This window comes from Mesoplodon mirus (genome assembly GCF_964341445.2).
Source record: "Mesoplodon mirus genome assembly, chromosome: 7".
Classification (NCBI taxonomy): domain Eukaryota; kingdom Metazoa; phylum Chordata; class Mammalia; order Artiodactyla; family Ziphiidae; genus Mesoplodon; species Mesoplodon mirus.
In genome coordinates, this window is record NC_138983.1 from 70,407,148 (window position 1) to 70,424,920 (window position 17,773).

General features: G+C 43.9%; 1 protein-coding gene across 2 annotated transcripts in view; it reads right to left on the reverse strand.

Annotated features, from left to right (window-relative positions):
• SERGEF (secretion regulating guanine nucleotide exchange factor) overlaps nt 1-17,773 on the reverse strand; it is a 223,672-nt gene that overhangs the window by 69,375 nt on the left and 136,524 nt on the right. For both annotated transcript variants that reach the window (XM_082628679.1, XM_082628678.1), the window contains exon 10: nt 14,435-14,471. In XM_082628679.1, the coding sequence (XP_082484805.1) occupies nt 14,435-14,471 (37 nt within the window). The remainder of the gene's footprint in view (nt 1-14,434; nt 14,472-17,773) is intronic.

The following is a 17,773-nucleotide window of genomic DNA, read 5'->3' on the forward strand; positions in this document are numbered from 1 at the left end:
CCTGGGGGCTGGCATCCTGGGCTCAGCCTCTGACTTGCTGCGTGACTCTGGGCAAATCATTTCTTCACTTAGGCCTTCATTTCCTCTTCTGTGGGGATTAGGTCATTTCTGAAGTCCCCTCCACCTTCAAATTCTGTGATTCTAGGACCCTATGCCTCTTCTTACATTAGATCAGCTAAAATTCTGCTCCCCTCCCTCAGAAAGGCAGTCCCCTCCCATAGTAGAAGCCTATAAGCCTTTGGCCATCCATTCCATTTAGCAAAATTAAATTTTTAAAAAGCATCTGTCCAAGAGTCCCTATCATTTTACTTGTGGGTTTTTTTTTTTAATCTTCTTGCTATATAATGCCATTTGCTGAAAATTTCTGCAAGTCAGTTCCCAACTGATCACAGTAAATTCTCTTCATGTGCAGAATTTATTTAAGAAGTGCTGCCTGAATAAAGTGAACAGGTTCAAAAAACTGACAAAGCACAAAGGCCACATAAGAGGCTACTGGCATACGCATGCATGCCACACTAGGGTCACACTGCACAGCTTCCTGACTAAGTCAGCATCTTGGCTGCCACGGGAAGAGGGAGGGACTGGCCTTGGGGTGGAACTGGAGTTGCAATTAGTATGGGGCAGAGTCCGAGCCAAGAAGTCTGATGGGGATTCAGGAGCCACAACGCCTAGTCGTAACAATCAGACATCCAGTGTGCTGAGGCCAAAAGGGCAGCAGCATCTTCCTTGCCTCAAGCTGAAAACTATAAACTTACCGAATTAGTTATCTTACAAAGCCACAAAATCAAACCCACTGCCATTACTCCAAGATTCCTCTGTTGACCAGCTATTTGCTTCTGAAAACAGATCAGATCAAGTCATTCCTCTGCTTTTTTTTTTCCTGCTCCTTGTTACCACAGAGGATGAAGTCCTGTCTCCTCAGGCTTCAGGCATCCCCACAGCCTTGTTTCCCACTGCTTTGTTCCCCTCCCAATCCCCTCTTTTCCCCCAATTTGCCATGTCTTCTGCATGCTTTTGTTCATGTTGATCCCCTTCCCTGGAATGTCTTTCTCTTCCTCCTGCTCATCCTTTAAGACCCACCTCAAACATCATGTCTTCTCTTAGAAGTATTCCCTAACCCCAGGTTAGGGTGAAGGTGTGAGTTTATGAATTTTATGAACAAGACACAGTCTCAGAAAGTGTCAGAGCTGGAAGAGACCCTGAAGATTATCTTACAGATTTCTTTTATTTTATCCATAAAGAAAAGCACGCTCAGAGAAGGAAAGTGCCTGCCCAAGGTGATAGCAGCTAATCTGGTACTCAGGTCCCTTGGCCCAGGACTCTTTCTACTACTTGGTGCAGCTTCTTAATGAGTGACTAAATCTGTGAATAATCAAACGGGCAAACAGAATGCTGCTGAAGCCTTGCCTAGGGAGAGCACTTTGGAATGAATGTCACAGCTGTTCTGCATTTAAGGGCTTAGATGCACCCGGGAGGAATAGGGGATTCCACAGAGACAGGAGGCAACAGGGACAGCCACTGGGTAGGTGGTATTTAGGGGTCCTGGTGCAAGCTGAGGCCTGTGGGTGCTACACTGAGGCAACACTGAGAGTCTGGGCGTTCATAGGGAGATACCAGGGTGCCATTCAGACTCAGGAAGCTTGCTCCTGCCTAAGGAAGGACAGAGCAGGCTCATGGGCCTGACTGCTTGGCCATTGTTAAAGCTGCCCCACACTGCACATGGTCCCCTAGGTGCTAGGCTCTGAGGATAGACCGGGATACAGGCTGGCCTCTGCCCTTCCAGACAAGTATTGTACTATCAGTTGCTATTGCTTTTTCCTGTCTTCCGAAGAAGTCACGTGCATGCTATAAGCTTAGTATAATAGATGCTGCTTGCTATGCTAATTAAGCCAAAGCCTGACCTCTGCAGGGAGCACTTGAGGGGGAAAATGCAGACCTCAGAGTCAGCAGATGTCAGTCTGAATCCAGGGCTTCACCTCTTTGAGTCTCCATTTTCCCATCTGGAAAACCCGTCTACTTTCTACATTGCATGGTGATGACCTAATGAAATGATATATGCAAAATGCTCAGAGTGGTGCCCATACTTAGTAGGTACCTACTACTGTCAGTTCTCTTTTCCTCTGTAAGAAGGTATTATCTTAAAAAAAAAAAAATCCACTGCTGCAATCGTCAACTTTTGAGTGTCTTCCTAAATAACCCTTAATGGCACCACACTGTCTATACAGTAAAGTCAATGCTACCGGAGATGGCCTTAGCTGACCCTCCGCTGTCTTGCTGGCTGACCACTTGTCTCTCAACCATGATTCACACTTTAAAGCCTTCCTTCTCTTTGCTCATGTTGATCCCTCAGCACAGAACGCTCTTTACCCTTCCTCCGCTCAGAAACCCCCTCTGCCATGAGGATTTCCAAAATTAATCATTCCTTCCTCTTCACTCGTTCTTCTAATTCTTGTCACCTTCTGCTCTGCACTCACTCATCTGTTCATTCAGTATTTATTAAGCACATATCACGTGCCAGGCTTAAGTCTCTTTCCCATAAAATGTGAGTTCCATAAGGTAAGACCATTTGCTGTATTCCTTCTTAGCACCCAGAATGCTACAGGGCACATTATCAGTCACTAGCAAGCTGATGGGAGGGAATAAGGAAAATACTGTATATAACATTCATTCAGCTTTTAACAAACATACAAAGCACCTACTGCATGCAAGGCAAGTGTAGACAGTGCAGGTCGATTAAGATGCACAACAGAGTTTGTGCACATGAGGACAGGCTTGAGTGATGGAGCAGACTTTAGAACTATTTCCCAGATGGGGATTCTAAGGCCTGGAGAGGGAGGGGGCCTGCCCAGGATCACACAGAGAGTTAAAGGCAGACAGAGCTGGGAGCGGAGCTCAGCCCTTCCACTGCAGAAGGCTGTCTCTGTCTTGCTCTAACTCTTCGTACTTTTTTACTTTGAGCTCACCTTAGTTAGATTTACCTTTGCAAGGCCCCAAGCTTCTTGAGTATTTTTAAACCAGTACAGTGGGTCACAATTACAGTTTTTGCTACGGTAAGTAATTCCAAAAGGACCAGAGCATTATGCCAAAACATGGTGGTTAATCTTGTGCCCAAAAAGGGTGGCATGAGAGAGTGAGTAATTTAGCACGTTATGTGAGCCTCCTTGACAGCCTGGCACCCTCACCTGTGGTCTCATGTAGAATGACTACTATGGAGTGACACAAACATTGCTTCTTTAGGAGTAATAGTGAAAAACTTTACTGAGAGCTAAGAAGGCACTTTTTGTGATGTGAGGCTATGCCCTGAAAACAAATGACTCAATAGAAATGTGACTCGAATGATAACCAATGGTCTGTAAAAATATCTCTGTATTAACTGTGAAACATCTCTCCTGAATGTGAAAGATCTGATCACACTCTGGCCTGGCAAAGAAGAAAATATGGTGTCTCAAGCGGTGTGATAACGGCAACAAGTGTATCACCTCCGCAGCTGAGAGAAGCAGGACCTGGGACAGCACTCAGAACCTAGGGAATGGCTTAGAAGACGCTGCTCTGCCTTAGCAGTCCCTCTCCACGTGGCAAACAGCCCAGGAGATCACAGCCACTTAGGAAAGCTCCTTGAGAACCATCCACAAGCCCTGTCTAAGCAACATGAGCTGGCCCCAAGTGCTGGCCCCAGCTCTGCCACTGACTAGCTGGGCAATCTTGGGTTAAGTCATTGCTTCTCTCTGTGCCTTAGGACTACTTTGGTAGTGACAGGACTCAGGAAGGCAGCCAAAAAAAAAGTGAATTCAATAAATAGTGTTGAGACTTTGAATAGCTATCTGGAAAAATAATGAAGTTGAATCCATACCTGACATTGTATATCAGGATAAATTCCAAATGGATCAAAGATTTACTTGTACAATATAAAACCATAATGTACTAGAATAAAATATGAAGAAAGTCCTTTATACCCTGGAGTGGGGAGGGATCCTCTAACTCAGAATGCAGAAGCCATAAAGGAAAAGACTGGTAAATTTCATCTACGGTGAAAGAAAAAGTTGCACGGTAAAAATAGGACAAAATAAAAACATCAAAAGCAAAAACAAAAAGCGAAAATCTAGGACTAGGAACCAAGATGGCGGAGTAGAAGGATGTGCTCTCACTCCCTCTTGTGAGAACACCAGAATCACAACTAGCTGCTGGACAATCATCAACAGGAAGACACTGGAACTCACCAAAAAAGATACCCCACATCCAAAGACAAAGGAGAAGCCACAATGAGATGGAAGGAGGGGCGCAATCACAGTAAAATCAAATCCCATAACTGCTGGGTGGGTGACTCACAGACTGGAGAACATTTATAGAAGTCCACCCACTGGAGGGAAGGTTCTGAGCCCCACGTCAGGCTTCCCAACCAGGGGGTCCAGCAACAGGAGGAGGAATTCCTAGAAAATCAGACTTTGAAGCCTAGTGAGATTTGATTGCCGGACTTTGACAGGACTTGGGGAAACAGAGACCACACTTTTGGAGGGTACACACAAAGTAGTGTGTGCATAAGGACCCAGGGGAAGGAGCAGTGACCCCAGGGGAGACTGAACCAGACCTACCTGCTAGTGTTGGAGGGTCTCCTGCAGAGGTGGGGGGTGGCTGTGGCTCACCGTGGGGACAAGGACACTGGCAGCAGAAGTTCTGGGAAGTACTCCTTGGCATGAGCCCTCCCAGAGTCTGTCATTAGCCCCACCAAAGAGCCCTGGTAGGCTCCAGTGTTGGGTTGCCTCAGGCCAAACAACCAACAGGGAGGGAACCCAGCCCCACCCATCAGCAGTCAAGCGGCATTAAAGTTTTATTGAGCTCTGCCCATCAGAGCAACAGTCAGCTCTACCCACCACCAGTCCCTCCCATCAGGACACTTACACAAGCCTCTTAGATAGCCTCATCCACCAGAGGGCAGACAGCGGAAGCAAGAAGAACTACAGTCCTGCAGCCTGTGGAACAAGAACCACATTCACAGAAAGACAGACAAGATGAAAAGGCAGAGGGCTATGTATCAGATGAAGGAACAAGATAAAATCCCAGAAAAACAACTAAATGAAGTGGACATAGGCAACCTTCCAGAAAAAGAATTCAGAATAATGATAGTGAAGATGATCCAGGACCTCGGAAAAAGAATGGAGGCAAAGATCGAGAAGATGCAAGAAATGTTTAACAAAGACCTAGAAGAATTAAAGAACAAAGAAACAGAGATGAACAATACAATAACTGAAATGAAAACTACACTAGAAGGAATCAACAGCAGAATAACTGAGGCAGAAGAACGGATAAGTGACCTGGAAGACAGAATAGTGGAATTCACTGCTGCAGAACAGAATAATGAAAAAAGAATGAAAAGAAATGAAGACAGCCTAAGAGACCTCTGGGACAACATTATACACAACAACATTTGCATTATAGGGGTCCCAGAAGGAGAAGAGACAGAGAAAGAACCCGAGAAAATATGTGAAGAGACTATAGTTGAAAACTTCCCTAACATGGGAAAGGAAATAGCCACCTAAGTCCAGGAAGCGCAGCAAGTCCCAAACAGAATAAACCCAAGGAGAAACACGCCGAGACACATAGTAATCAAATTGGCAAAAATTAAAGACAAAGAAAAATTATTGAAAGCAGCAAGAGAAAAATGACAAAAAACATACAAGGGAACTCCCATAAAGTTAACAGCTGATTTCTCAGCAGAAACTCTATAAGCCAGAAGGCAGTGGCATGATATACTTAAAGTGATGAAAGGGAAGAACCTACAACCAAGATTACTCTACCCGGCAAGGATCTCATTCAGATTGGATGGAGAAATCAAAAGCTTTACAGACAAGCAAAAGCTAAGAGAATTCAGCACCACCAAACCAGCTCTACAACAAATGCTAAATGAACTTCTGTAAGTGGGAAACACAAGAGAAGAAAAGGACCTACAAAAACAAACCCAAAACAATTAAGAAAATGGTCATAGGAACATACATATCGATAATTACCTTAAACGTGAATGGATTAAATGCTCCATCCAAAAGACACAAGCTTCCTGAATGGATACAAAAACAAGACCCATATATATGCTGTCTACAAGAGACCCACTTCAGACCTAGGGACACATACAGACTGAAAGTGAGGGGATGGAAAAAGATATTCCATGCAACTGGAAATCAAAAGAAAGCTGGAGTAGCAATACTCATATCAGATAAAATAGACTTTAAAATAAAGAATGTTACAAGAGACAAGGAAGGACACTACATAATGATCAAGGGATCAATCCAAGAAGAAGATACAACAATTATAAATATGTATGCACCCAACATAGGAGCACCTCAATACATAAGGCAACTGCTAACAGCTATAAAAGAGGAAATCGACAGTAACACAATAATAGTGGGGGACTTTAACACGTCACTGACACCAATGGACAGATCATCCAAAATGAAAATAAATAAGGAAACAGAAGCTTTAAATGACACAATAGACCAGATAGATTTAATTGATATTTATAGGACATTCCATCCAAAAACAGCAGATTACACTTTCTTCTCAAGTGCGCACAGAACATTCTCCAGGATAGATCACATCTTGGGTCACAAATCAAGCCTCAGTAAATTTAAGAAAATTGAAATCATATCAAGCATCTTTTCTGACCACAACACTATGAGATTAGAAATGAATTACAGGGGAAAAAACATAAAAAACACAAACACATGGAGGTTAAACACTACGTTACTAAATAACCAAGAGATCACTGAAGAAATCAAAGAGGAAATCAAAAAATACCTAGAAACAAATGACAATGAAAACATGACAATCCAAAACCTATGGGATGCAGCAAAAGTAGTTCTAAGAGGGAAGTTTATAGCTATACAAGCCTACCTCAAGAAACAAGAAAAATCTCAAATAAACAATCTAACCTTATACCTAAAGGAACTAGAGAAAGAAGAACAAACAAAACCCAAAGTTAGCAGAAGGAAAGAAATCATCAAGATTAGAGCAGAAATAAATGAAATAGAAACAAAGAAAACAATAGGAAAGATCAATAAAACTAAAAGCTGATTCTTTGAGAAGATAAACAAAATTGATAAACCATTAGCCAGACTCATCAAGAAAAAGAGGGAGGTAGAGTCCACCTGCCGATTCAGGGGACGCAGGTTCATGCCCCGGTCCAGGAGGATCCCATGTGCCGCGGTGCGGCTGGGCCCGTGGGCCATGGCTGCTGGGCCTGCGCGTCCGGAGCCTGTGCTCCACAACGGGAGAGGCCACAGCAGTGAGAGGTCCGCGTACCGCAAAAAAACAAAAAAAAGAAAAGAAAAAGAGGGAGGGCTTCCCTGGTGGCGCAGTGGTTGAGAGTCCGCCTGCCGATGCAGGGGACACGGGTTCGTGCCCCGGTCCGGGAGGATCCCACATGCCACGGAGCGGCTGGTCCCGTGAGCCATGTGGCCAGTGCGTCCAGAGCCTGTGCTCCGCAACGGGAGAGGCCACAACAGTGAGAGGCCCACATACCGCAAAAAAATAATAATAATAAAAAAAATTAAATTAAATTAAATTAAATTAAGAATATCTATTTATCAAAAGATATCATTAAAAGAGCAAAAGAGTAAGTGACTGCCTAGGAGGTGTTCACAATACATATAATCCAACAAAGAACTTGAATCCATAAGATAAACGATCTCTACAAATCATTAAGAAAAACAGAAAAAACCCACTTTAAAACAATGGGCAAAGTCTTTGCACTAGACAAAAGAAGCTACCCAAGTGGTCTATAAGCATATGAAAAGGTGCTCCACATCACTGGTTACCAGAGAAATGCAAGTTAAAATCACAGTAAGAGTCCATACTACACACTCAGCAGAATGGCCTAAATCAATAAGATTAAAAATACCTAGCAAGGATATGGCACAATTAGAACTCTCATATGTTGCTGGTAAGAGTATAAATTGGTACAACTACTTTGTAAAACTGTTGAGCAGAATCTGTTACTGCTATACATATGACCTAGTAACATAGAAATCCTACTCTTAGTTATGTACTCAAGAGAAATAAATGTATATGTTCACCAAAAGGCATATATAAGAATGTTCATAGCAGCTTTATTCACAATCTTCAAACTAGAAACAACTCAAATGCTCTTCAACAGTTAAATGGATAAATAAGTTGTAGTATATTCATAAGAGGAGTATTACTGATCAATAAAAAAGAACTACTGCTACATAGAGAATGGATGCTTCTTATGGACACAATGTGTTGAACAAAAATAGCCACACAAAAGAGTTCACACTGTATGATATCGTTTATATGAAGCTCAAGAACAGGCAAGAACTCATCTCTGGAGACAGAAGTCAAAATAGTGGTTACCTCTGGGGGTGTGGTACTGACTGAGAAGGAGCATGAGGTAGGCTTCTGGGGTGGGTGCTGGAAATGGTCTGTATCTTGTGCTGGGTGGTGGTTTCTTAAGAATATACATACATAAAAACTCATCAGTCTGAACCCTTAAGATTTGTGCACTTTTCTCTCTTTCTCTCTCTCTCTCTCTCTCTCTCTATATATATATATATATATACTGTACTTCAATTTAAAAAGTAAAATAAACCAAAACCACCCTGAGTAGTTTTTCACCTATTAAATTGGCAAAACTCCAGAAGTTTCCTAACACACTACTATTAGGGAGGCTGCAGAAACAGGCACTCTTACACACTGCTGGTGGGAGTGGAGAATGGTATAATTCCTATGGAAGCCAATTTCTGCAGTATCTTGCAAAATAACAAATACACTTACTCTTTGATACGGTAATTTTACTTCTAGGAATTTATGCTACAGCTACACTCACCCACATATGAAATAACATATATACAAGGTAATTCACTACATCATTACTTGTAATAAGCACAAGACAGGAAATCACCTAAATGTCCATCAACAGGGCACTGATTAAATAAATCACAGTATATAGGTACACTGGAACATTATGTAGTTGTAATAACGAACTAGAAAGGCTTTTATACTGATATGGAAAGATCTCCCAGATCAATTATTGAAAGAAAAAAAATCAGACACTAAAAAGCATATAAAGTATACTACAATTTACGTAAAAAGGGGGATAAAAATATATCTTAGTATCCACTTATATTTGCAAAAAGAAACTAATAATAGGCATTAGCTGCACATGTGGTAGAAGGGTTTTGGCACTCTGGATAGATGGGAGATAAAGCAGGAGGGAAATTTTTCATTTTAAATCTTTTTGTGCTTTTTAAGTTTTAACTAATATACATGTACTAATTACTCGAAAATTAAATAAGTAAAAATTTTTTTTAAAGAGAAGGGACAACGGAAGGGGGAAGAAGAATCCTAAAAGGGGTGGGAATCTCAGAAGGTAGGGAGGGAAGTGTGATGACAACACAATGTCATCAATGTCACGATTTTATCTGGTTATTATGCCGAGAACTGCTTAATCTGAACCAGATTACATATAATCTACATATACAGAAGAACTTGCCAACATGAAGGGGAACTAAATATTGAAATGAAGAGATGAAATAATCTTATCTGGTGGCCTTAAAAACAGGCCAGACAGTCACGGTCTGCAGGAAGGCAGCAGCAGGCAGAAGACCGCAGGTTCTGGAGATAGAGACCTGGGTTAAAGACCCGACACACAGATTCCTCCTGATCAGATGACCTGGCGGGGCAAACTGCTCAGCCTAAGCTTCAGCTTCCCCCATCTAGAAAATGGGGTTAACAACAGTGCATCAATGTGGTATGAGGATTAAATGGGACAATATAAGTAAAGCATTTACACTTTGCCCATCCTACTGTGCATAGGACCGAACAAGTCTGTCCTTGCCTCTAAGCTCTCTACAAGGCCCTGGGTTTGGAGGTATTGCCTCTCAGGGCTATAGCCAGTGTCAAAATGAGTTAGTTCTCGCTATTAAATCCTCACATGACCCCACTTGATGGGTCTCATGCCATGCAAGGTCAGTTGTTCTGCCACACATATTACAAAGGTACAAAGGTTCAACAATCGGAAGTCATCAGTGAAATGAAAAAAATTAAAAATAAAAGATCCTTGCATAGATTATAGCTCCAATTTGGTAAAAGAGATGCTTTTGCTTGGAGGAGGACGCTCTACACTTTGCTGCCAAATATCTAACGCTTTAACAATGCCCGTCTGGCAAGCGTGAGTGCTCCAGGAAAAGGCCACCAATAAAATCCCTTCCAAGGGTCTGCGTGGAGCGGAAGAAAGGAAATGTGGTCAGCTCTTTTTTCTCCGCAGGAAGGGAAGGCTGAACAACCGAAAATCAGGAGAGAAGGCAAACAAATCGCCCATTCAAGCCAAAATAAGCTGCTCCTGGGGGGAAGCAAAACAGCTGGAGCCAATTCAACCAGACATGGAAGTGAGGGCCCCGAAGACAGAGCTGGGCCTGGGGAGCCTGCCCCTGGCAGGCAGGGATCTTCTGAGCAAGTGGTGGCCACATGTCCTCATCTCACCTCTGCGGACTTCGCCTATGCCCACAAATGGGAGCCAGCCAGCTTCGTCAGATGTGGAGGGAAATCCTGGGTGAAAAGGAAGGAAGGAAGGAAGGAAGGAAGCAAGCAAGCAAGCAAGCAAATGAACTCACGAACCTGCCAAGTTCTCCTGCTGAGCACCTATTCTGTAGCAGGCACTGCACAGGCAACCGACATATCTATGCCATTTGGAAAAACAACTTTTAGGGGTGGGTATTGTGATGTTGGTTTTACAGATGAGGAATCAGGCTCACTGAGGAAGAGTGACCTGGCAGCAAACACAGAACAGGTCAAGAGAAACTTCACTGGAAAACTAAGAAAAGAAGCAAACCAAATTGCAAAAGAAGGGGGGTGGGAAAGAAAACTGGAAGCAATGTAGTATCAAAGTCGAATTATTTTGATTTCCTAAGAAGCCTGAAATGTGGCTGCTGCGGGGCTTCCCTCAGGCTGGAACATTCAGGTCCCGAGTCCCTGCCTGGAACAGCGGATAGCAGAATCCTGACCTGGAGCAAATCCGGGCTGGCACTGTTTCCAGGGCTGCTGGGATTTCCAGATCCCCCAGATCGGGGTACCCAGGCTCCAGTTTACAAATCCGTTCTGCAGCTATGCTGAGGTCCTGCCCTGGACCCTGGCATTCTAGGTGGGGGAGACACTTCTCTCTCCAGCTTCTGAGACTCCCACCCTGAGCCTCAGCCTTCTTACAGTCATCTTACAATTACTTCCTTATATTCTTAACATATAACAACGACACCAACACCGGCGAACATTCACCGAGCCTACTTTTGTGTCAGGCACTGTTAGCACTTTATATAACAACCCAATGAGGTCAATAATATGATCTTCCAGATGAGGCAATCAAGACAGAGAGGTTAAGGCATTTATACAGGGTTACATGGCTCATAAGCGGAGGAGCCAGGATTTGAATCCAGGCGATATGATCCCAGTGCCTGTGCTCTTCTTAACCACTACGCATCCTGCCGCCCCAAGGATATGAGAGAGTCAAAGGAGCATTCTTAGAAGTCAGGCACACAGCTCTACCATTTACTGGTACTTATCCCTGGGCAACTTGTTTAACCTCTGAGTCTCAGTTTTCTTCCTTATGAAGTGGGTACAACAAAAACACTTCATGGAGTTGTGTCCATTCTTAGACAGAGTAGGTCCTAAATTATATCCTTTCACCCATCTCTTTCCCCTCCCTTCCAGTTTGATCCGTCTGATGTGCATTCATTAGATATTAAGGCCACCTCTACTTTTGAGCAAAGTTTGGCTTCTCTATATTCTGTTCTAGTCTATTCTACAACCATTTTGTGCCTGTCACGTGTGTGACCCAGCACCAGGCACTGAGGGCCTGCATCTCGGGGATGAGACTGAAGGCAGGGAAATCCACCTAAAGTAGGCAAGGGCAGGAGGGGGGAGCGGGGAGCTGGCTGTGAGAGCCAGGCTTTCAGCTGGTAGGGACTCTCCTCCTCCAGCTTGTCCCCCTCTTGCTGGCCTCCTGCCAGGGCTAACAGGAGGCTTCTCATCGCTTCCTGCTACACAGCTTGCACCCTGCAGGGCACCCACTGAGGGCCCCCTCCTCCAGGTGTCAGGGAGCCTCTGATCCCGGCTCACATGCAGGCAGGTGGACATGTCCAGAGTCCCGTGACTGGGCCCACCTTTCCTGACTCTGGAACCATTCATTCAGCAGATTGCGAGCCAGGCCCCAGGCATTGGGGACAAAACAGAAAATAATAGGTCTGCCCTCGAGGAGTTCATCAGCACGCCATGCCCTGCTCTCCCACAGCCTCTGCTGCCTTCCTCACTTGGGTAGTAACGCTAGACACACCTTTCCAGAATGTTATCATTTCTCTCTCCCAACCAAGAATTACTTCACTGGAACAGTTACACTAACAAGTGATTCTCCCTTCTCCCCACCCAGACCAAGAGAAATGAAAAAGAAATGGAATTATGAATTAATTTCTTACACATCCCCTATATAGTACCAGGTGTTTCGCACACATTATCTCCTCTAATCCTCACAACAACAATCCTGCAAGGTGGAATTACCCCCATTACATAGATAAGGGAAAAAAATGGAAGCTCACACAGAGATGGAGCTGGTTTAAACCAAGGCTGTCTGCCTGCAGAGTCTATGCTCTTTCTACAGCCCTAAGCTGCCTGTCGCCTCAGCCTGCCACCCTGCTGGCTCCGGCCTCCTCCTTCAACTGGGCTTTGTTCTTTCATGTATTTAGATTCCCTGCAATCTTATTGTTTGTGCCAACCTCTCTCCTAGTCCAGTGACATCAGCAGCAACATCCTAGGCACAGCCTCTGATTCTCTGATTAGCTTCTCTTAAGTACACCCAGGCTGGAGTAGTTCCGGTATAACGTATCTGGTGTGGCAAAGCATGCAGGTTTGCTGTTCTGCTTTCTCACTCCCCCTCTGACTCCAGCACTTTTTACTCCCCAGCCCCTCTGCTGGCTGTCAGCCCACCTCCTCTGCTGTCCTTGGTTCCACCTCCCTGCACATCACATTCGGGCCTGCGAAGCAGTGCTTCAAACTGCTACCACGCCAGGCAGCTGAGCGAGCCAGTCTAGCTTAATTCAGAAAACAGTGCTTGAGTCTCCGCTGAGGGCCAGGCACTGCTCTGGGTGCTGCAAAGAAGCAGGAAACAAAAGGAAAACACAGGGGCCTTGCCCCTCAGAAGCTGAGAGAGGCTGGGAGAGGGAAGTACACAGGACAGACATCACCTCCTCAAGGCAGATAGTGATGGGGCTGTAACAGAGTCCTAAAATGTTGGGGCTGGAGAGAACCTTGGTTTCCTGTTTTTATCCCTCCCTATCACGGATGGGAGACCTAAAGCCCCAAGGAGGGCAATTATTTGAACTAATGATATCGGAAAATAGCAACGAACACTTCTAAAACCCTTACCAGGAGCTAAGTGCTCTTCTAAGCGCTTTACGTGTATCAACTTCTTTAACCCTCACAACAACTGCAACAACCCTATGAGGAAGATGCCACTGCCCTCCCCATTTTAAAAGTGAGAAAAATGAGGCATGGAGGGCTAAGCACCTTGTCTGTGTGGGGCCCGACTACCTGAGTTCATACAGCTAGGAAGCAGAAGCCTGCACTGGACTCAGGTAGTCAGGCCCTACACTGTCTCTTTATTGTACCGACTGAGTCTACGTGTGGAAGTAATGAGAAGGCTTCTTGAAGGAACTACGCACAGGCCTGATTATAAAAACAGTGAACCTTGGTTATTCAGAGTCAATAAGAGGAAGCCTCAATTTATCAGAGACTTGGGAGTTCCAGAGGGACATGAAACACATGGCAGCGAGGGCAGTGAGCAGAACCCCCCATCTCCAAAGAAAGAGCCAAGCAAGAGGAAAGAACTCGGTGCAAAGGATTTATTCAAGAACCAGGAGCAGCCCAACCCTCTTCCCCCCACCTTTTTTTTTTTTTTGCGGTACGCGGGCCTCTCACTGTTGTGGCCTCTCCCGTTGCGGAGCACAGGCTCCGGATGCGCAGGCTCAGCGGCCATGGCTCACGGGCCCAGCCGCTCCATGGCACGTGGGATCTTCCTGGACCGGGGCACAAACCTGCGTCCCCTGCATCGGCAGGCAGACTCTCAACCACTGCGCCACCAGGGAAGCCCACTCTTCCCCTTTTATGTCTGGCTTTCTACACAGGATGCCCCCAGCCTGTAAGATCTTTAATATTCCCAAATGCTACTTCCTGAGGCAGGGAGGCCAGTTCAGGCACCTTTTTGAATAGAAATTTTTAGAAAAAGGGCTTCTGGCAAAGCCTTGGTCAACAAAGGCTTCCATTTCCCAGACTCTTCCCCAACATACACACACGCATGCACCCTGGCCTTTGGTTAACCAAGAGTCCTCCAATTCTGCTCATGAGTTTCAGAATAAACACAGTTATCAGTATACTAATTACTTACCAATCACTGCCAGATTATGCTCTGAGCCACAGGAGACCTGTAAAGAGAAAGAAAATAAGTTACATTAAACAAAAAATATATTTCAGCCATTATATTTTATGATCAGTTATATTTTAATGATAATAACATCTATTTTCTGGCAAATTTTAGGAAGTAGAAAGGGGCACCATGTACAAAAGACTATAGTTACGATACACTCATGACTACATAAAAAGAAAAAATGAAAAAACAAAAAACCGTTGAATGGAAATATACCAAGGTGTTAAAGTATTCGTTTTTAGGCAGAAACCATGAGCGACTTTTTTAATCCTTTCTTCTTTCTACATTTTTGTATTTTTCAGACTTTCTATAATGAACATGTGTTACTATAAAAATGGAAATATAAGGGAATACAAATCACAGTTTTGGAAAACTGAGCTAAAAATCCATCACTCTCATCTGGACTGATAAAATGAGCAAAGAATTCAGTAGAAACAGACTTGCCTGAGGAAAAATGCTTGACTTTTCCTCATCTGCTCACTCTCCCTTTCACCTTCCAGCCACACAAACCACCTGCAGTTCTCTGAACACAATATGTTCTCCCAACACCTCCAGGCCTTTGCACATGCTGTTTCTCTGCCGGGAATGTCCTCTCCTCAACTGCCTACCTAGAAAACTTCTACTCATCCTTTAAAATTTCAAAGCATCCAGAGACTCTCTTGCTGTTGCTTCTAGGCAGACTCAAGTACTCCTTGCATTATGCAACTTATATGTACCCCCACTGCAGCAATCATCTTGTTGTCTTTTACATTTTTTCCTGTCTCCTCACTAGACTGTGTGTGTCTTGAGAACAACGCTGAGACTCGTTCCCCTCTGTATTACACAGATGGACTGCACAAAACTTGGGGCTCAGTTAACACCTGTTAAATGAGAGAATGAATGAAAGAACAAAGTACATAAAGAACAAATACCTAATACATAAAAGACAATCATTTCAGGTTCTGAGTCCTGTGGCTACACCCAGTGAGAGAGACTTCTTGCCTTTCAGTCTCTGCATGTCCCAAATGCTACCAGAAAGAAGTGATTGGGAATAGAAGAGTATAAATGGCTCCTCAGGTACTAATTAAAAGGAACTTGAGACTCTGGAGAAGCATCCTGTGACCTTTATCAGGACGCTCACTTTAGCTCCTGGCAAGAAAAAGGCTTCAGGTACACATGGAATGTCAATTGGAAGAGCCCTGGAGGTCATCTAGTCCAATCTTTAACACTACAAGGAGAAAACACACTTGGGAAGAGAAAATAACTTGCCTCAGGTGCCAGAGGAAGTGTGTGTCAAAACTAAGACTAGGGTCTCTCTGATTCCCTGATTCTCACACAAGTTCCTTTCTTGGTGCTATAGCTTCTCACTCTTTCCCAGTGAAAAACCACTTGGAAGTGATATTCAAAGGTAATTAGCACAGGCCCCCGACAGTCAAGGTAGCAGGCTCAAAAGGCATTTGAGCATTGGAGGCCAAATAACCACTGGTAGGTGAGAAGGGGCAGCAAGGCTTCTGAGGCTGTTTTCTTTGTAAAAGTTATGAGTCCAGGATCTCAGCTTCCACAGGGAAGAGGGTTACCCACATTTAGGTGGATTCCCTGACACTGTCTGGAAAAGAAGTACCTGTATATTTTTACCCCAGTAAATAATTCCAGGGTGACTAGTCTCTGAGCTCCTTTGAGGCAGGCTCTGTATCTACCTGAGGGGTCCTCCCAGGCCTCACTCAGGCCATACACACAGCACAAGTTCATCATATGCTTCCTGGTTATACTGAGGCTGGTTCCCTAGGTTCTGTCATAGGAAGCTGCTTAGATTGAAAAACTGGGAAAAAACTCAGATGTCTAACAATAGGAGAATTCTATGTAAATTATGGTAGAGCCATCTGATGACTTGGAAATTATTATGCAGCCTTGGAAAATGATGTTTACAATAAAGGAAAATACTCGTGATATCCTATGAACTGGAAAACCACATAAAAACTGTATATGTAATATGATCTCAACTCTATAATAAAATATGAATAAAAGACTGGAAGGAGTTATCCCAAAAAGTTAATAGTGATAGCCTCTGGGCTAAGCATAAAGGAGGCATTATGAGTATGGTTTTCCCTTTGACTTTTTCTATGCTCTCTAAATTTTATACAATATTTTTATAATCAGAAAAATTATCTATTAAAAATAAGAAAAATAAATATAATGCAGTTCCCACCATAGAGGGGAAAAAAACCCTTCCTGGCTATAAATAAATATGCTGTAAAATCTGATATACTCTGAAGTAGTGGGGAAAAAAGATTTGAAGGAAACAAATTATAAGGGTAACTGCATCATGGTGATGAGATTATAAGATTTTTTTCTTCTATTTTCCATTTTTCAAACATTCTTTAACTGATGGTGGCAGTAGGGTGGCTGGTGGTGGTGGTGGGAACAATAAGAGCAGGAATTAAAGCCACCATATTGAGGACTCATATGTGCCAGGTGTCATGCCAAGGCTCTTTATAAACACTATCTCATCTTCCTCATCACGATCACCTTCTCAGGTAGGTTTGACTTTGCTCATTTTAGAGAGAAGAGAACTGAGGTTCATATACATTACATAACTTTCCTAGCTTGCTAAGTGGCACAGCCATAGAACTAAAACCCAGGTTTGCCTATCTCCAAGCTCATGTTCTGTACTGCTAGGTCACGCTACCTTTGTATTTTAAAAAATAAAGTTATTTCATTTTACAAAATGTAGGCAGAAAGGACCTGCCTCTCACTGCCCGGGCTCATCCTGGGGCTGCGGGCTGCAGAGCTGACCAGCCTTGAAGACCAGGGGCTTCCAGAAACAAGCCACTGACAAACGCCAGCGTCAGGCAGCAGACGCTGCTGTGAATTAATGAGTGAGACAGTGATGAATGGATTTTGTCAAGGCAATGTTGCACTTGAAGCTCAAAGCTCCCCGCTGTTTCTTGCTGTCTGTGCACTGGCACAGAGGTAAGGAGACCGAACACCACAGGCCACAAAATCCCAGCGCTACACTCCTTCAACAAGATTGTATCAATGACCATTTGCTTCACATTGCTTCTGTCAGCATCTACTCACTGCCCAGCTTTCTAGAAGATTCTGTTAACAATGGCAGTGTGCCCATGAGAAAGGGATTCAGATCCAGGAAGCCAGGTGAATCCTAGGTCCTCTGCTTTCGGGTTCTGAGACCTTTGGCAAGGTATTTAACCTCTGGAGCCTCAGCATTCTCAGGCGTAAAAAGTAGAAAACAGTATTTTCCCATCTGCCTTACAGAATTGCTAGAGGACAAATGAGACAACCCATCCCCTCACAGCCACGGGT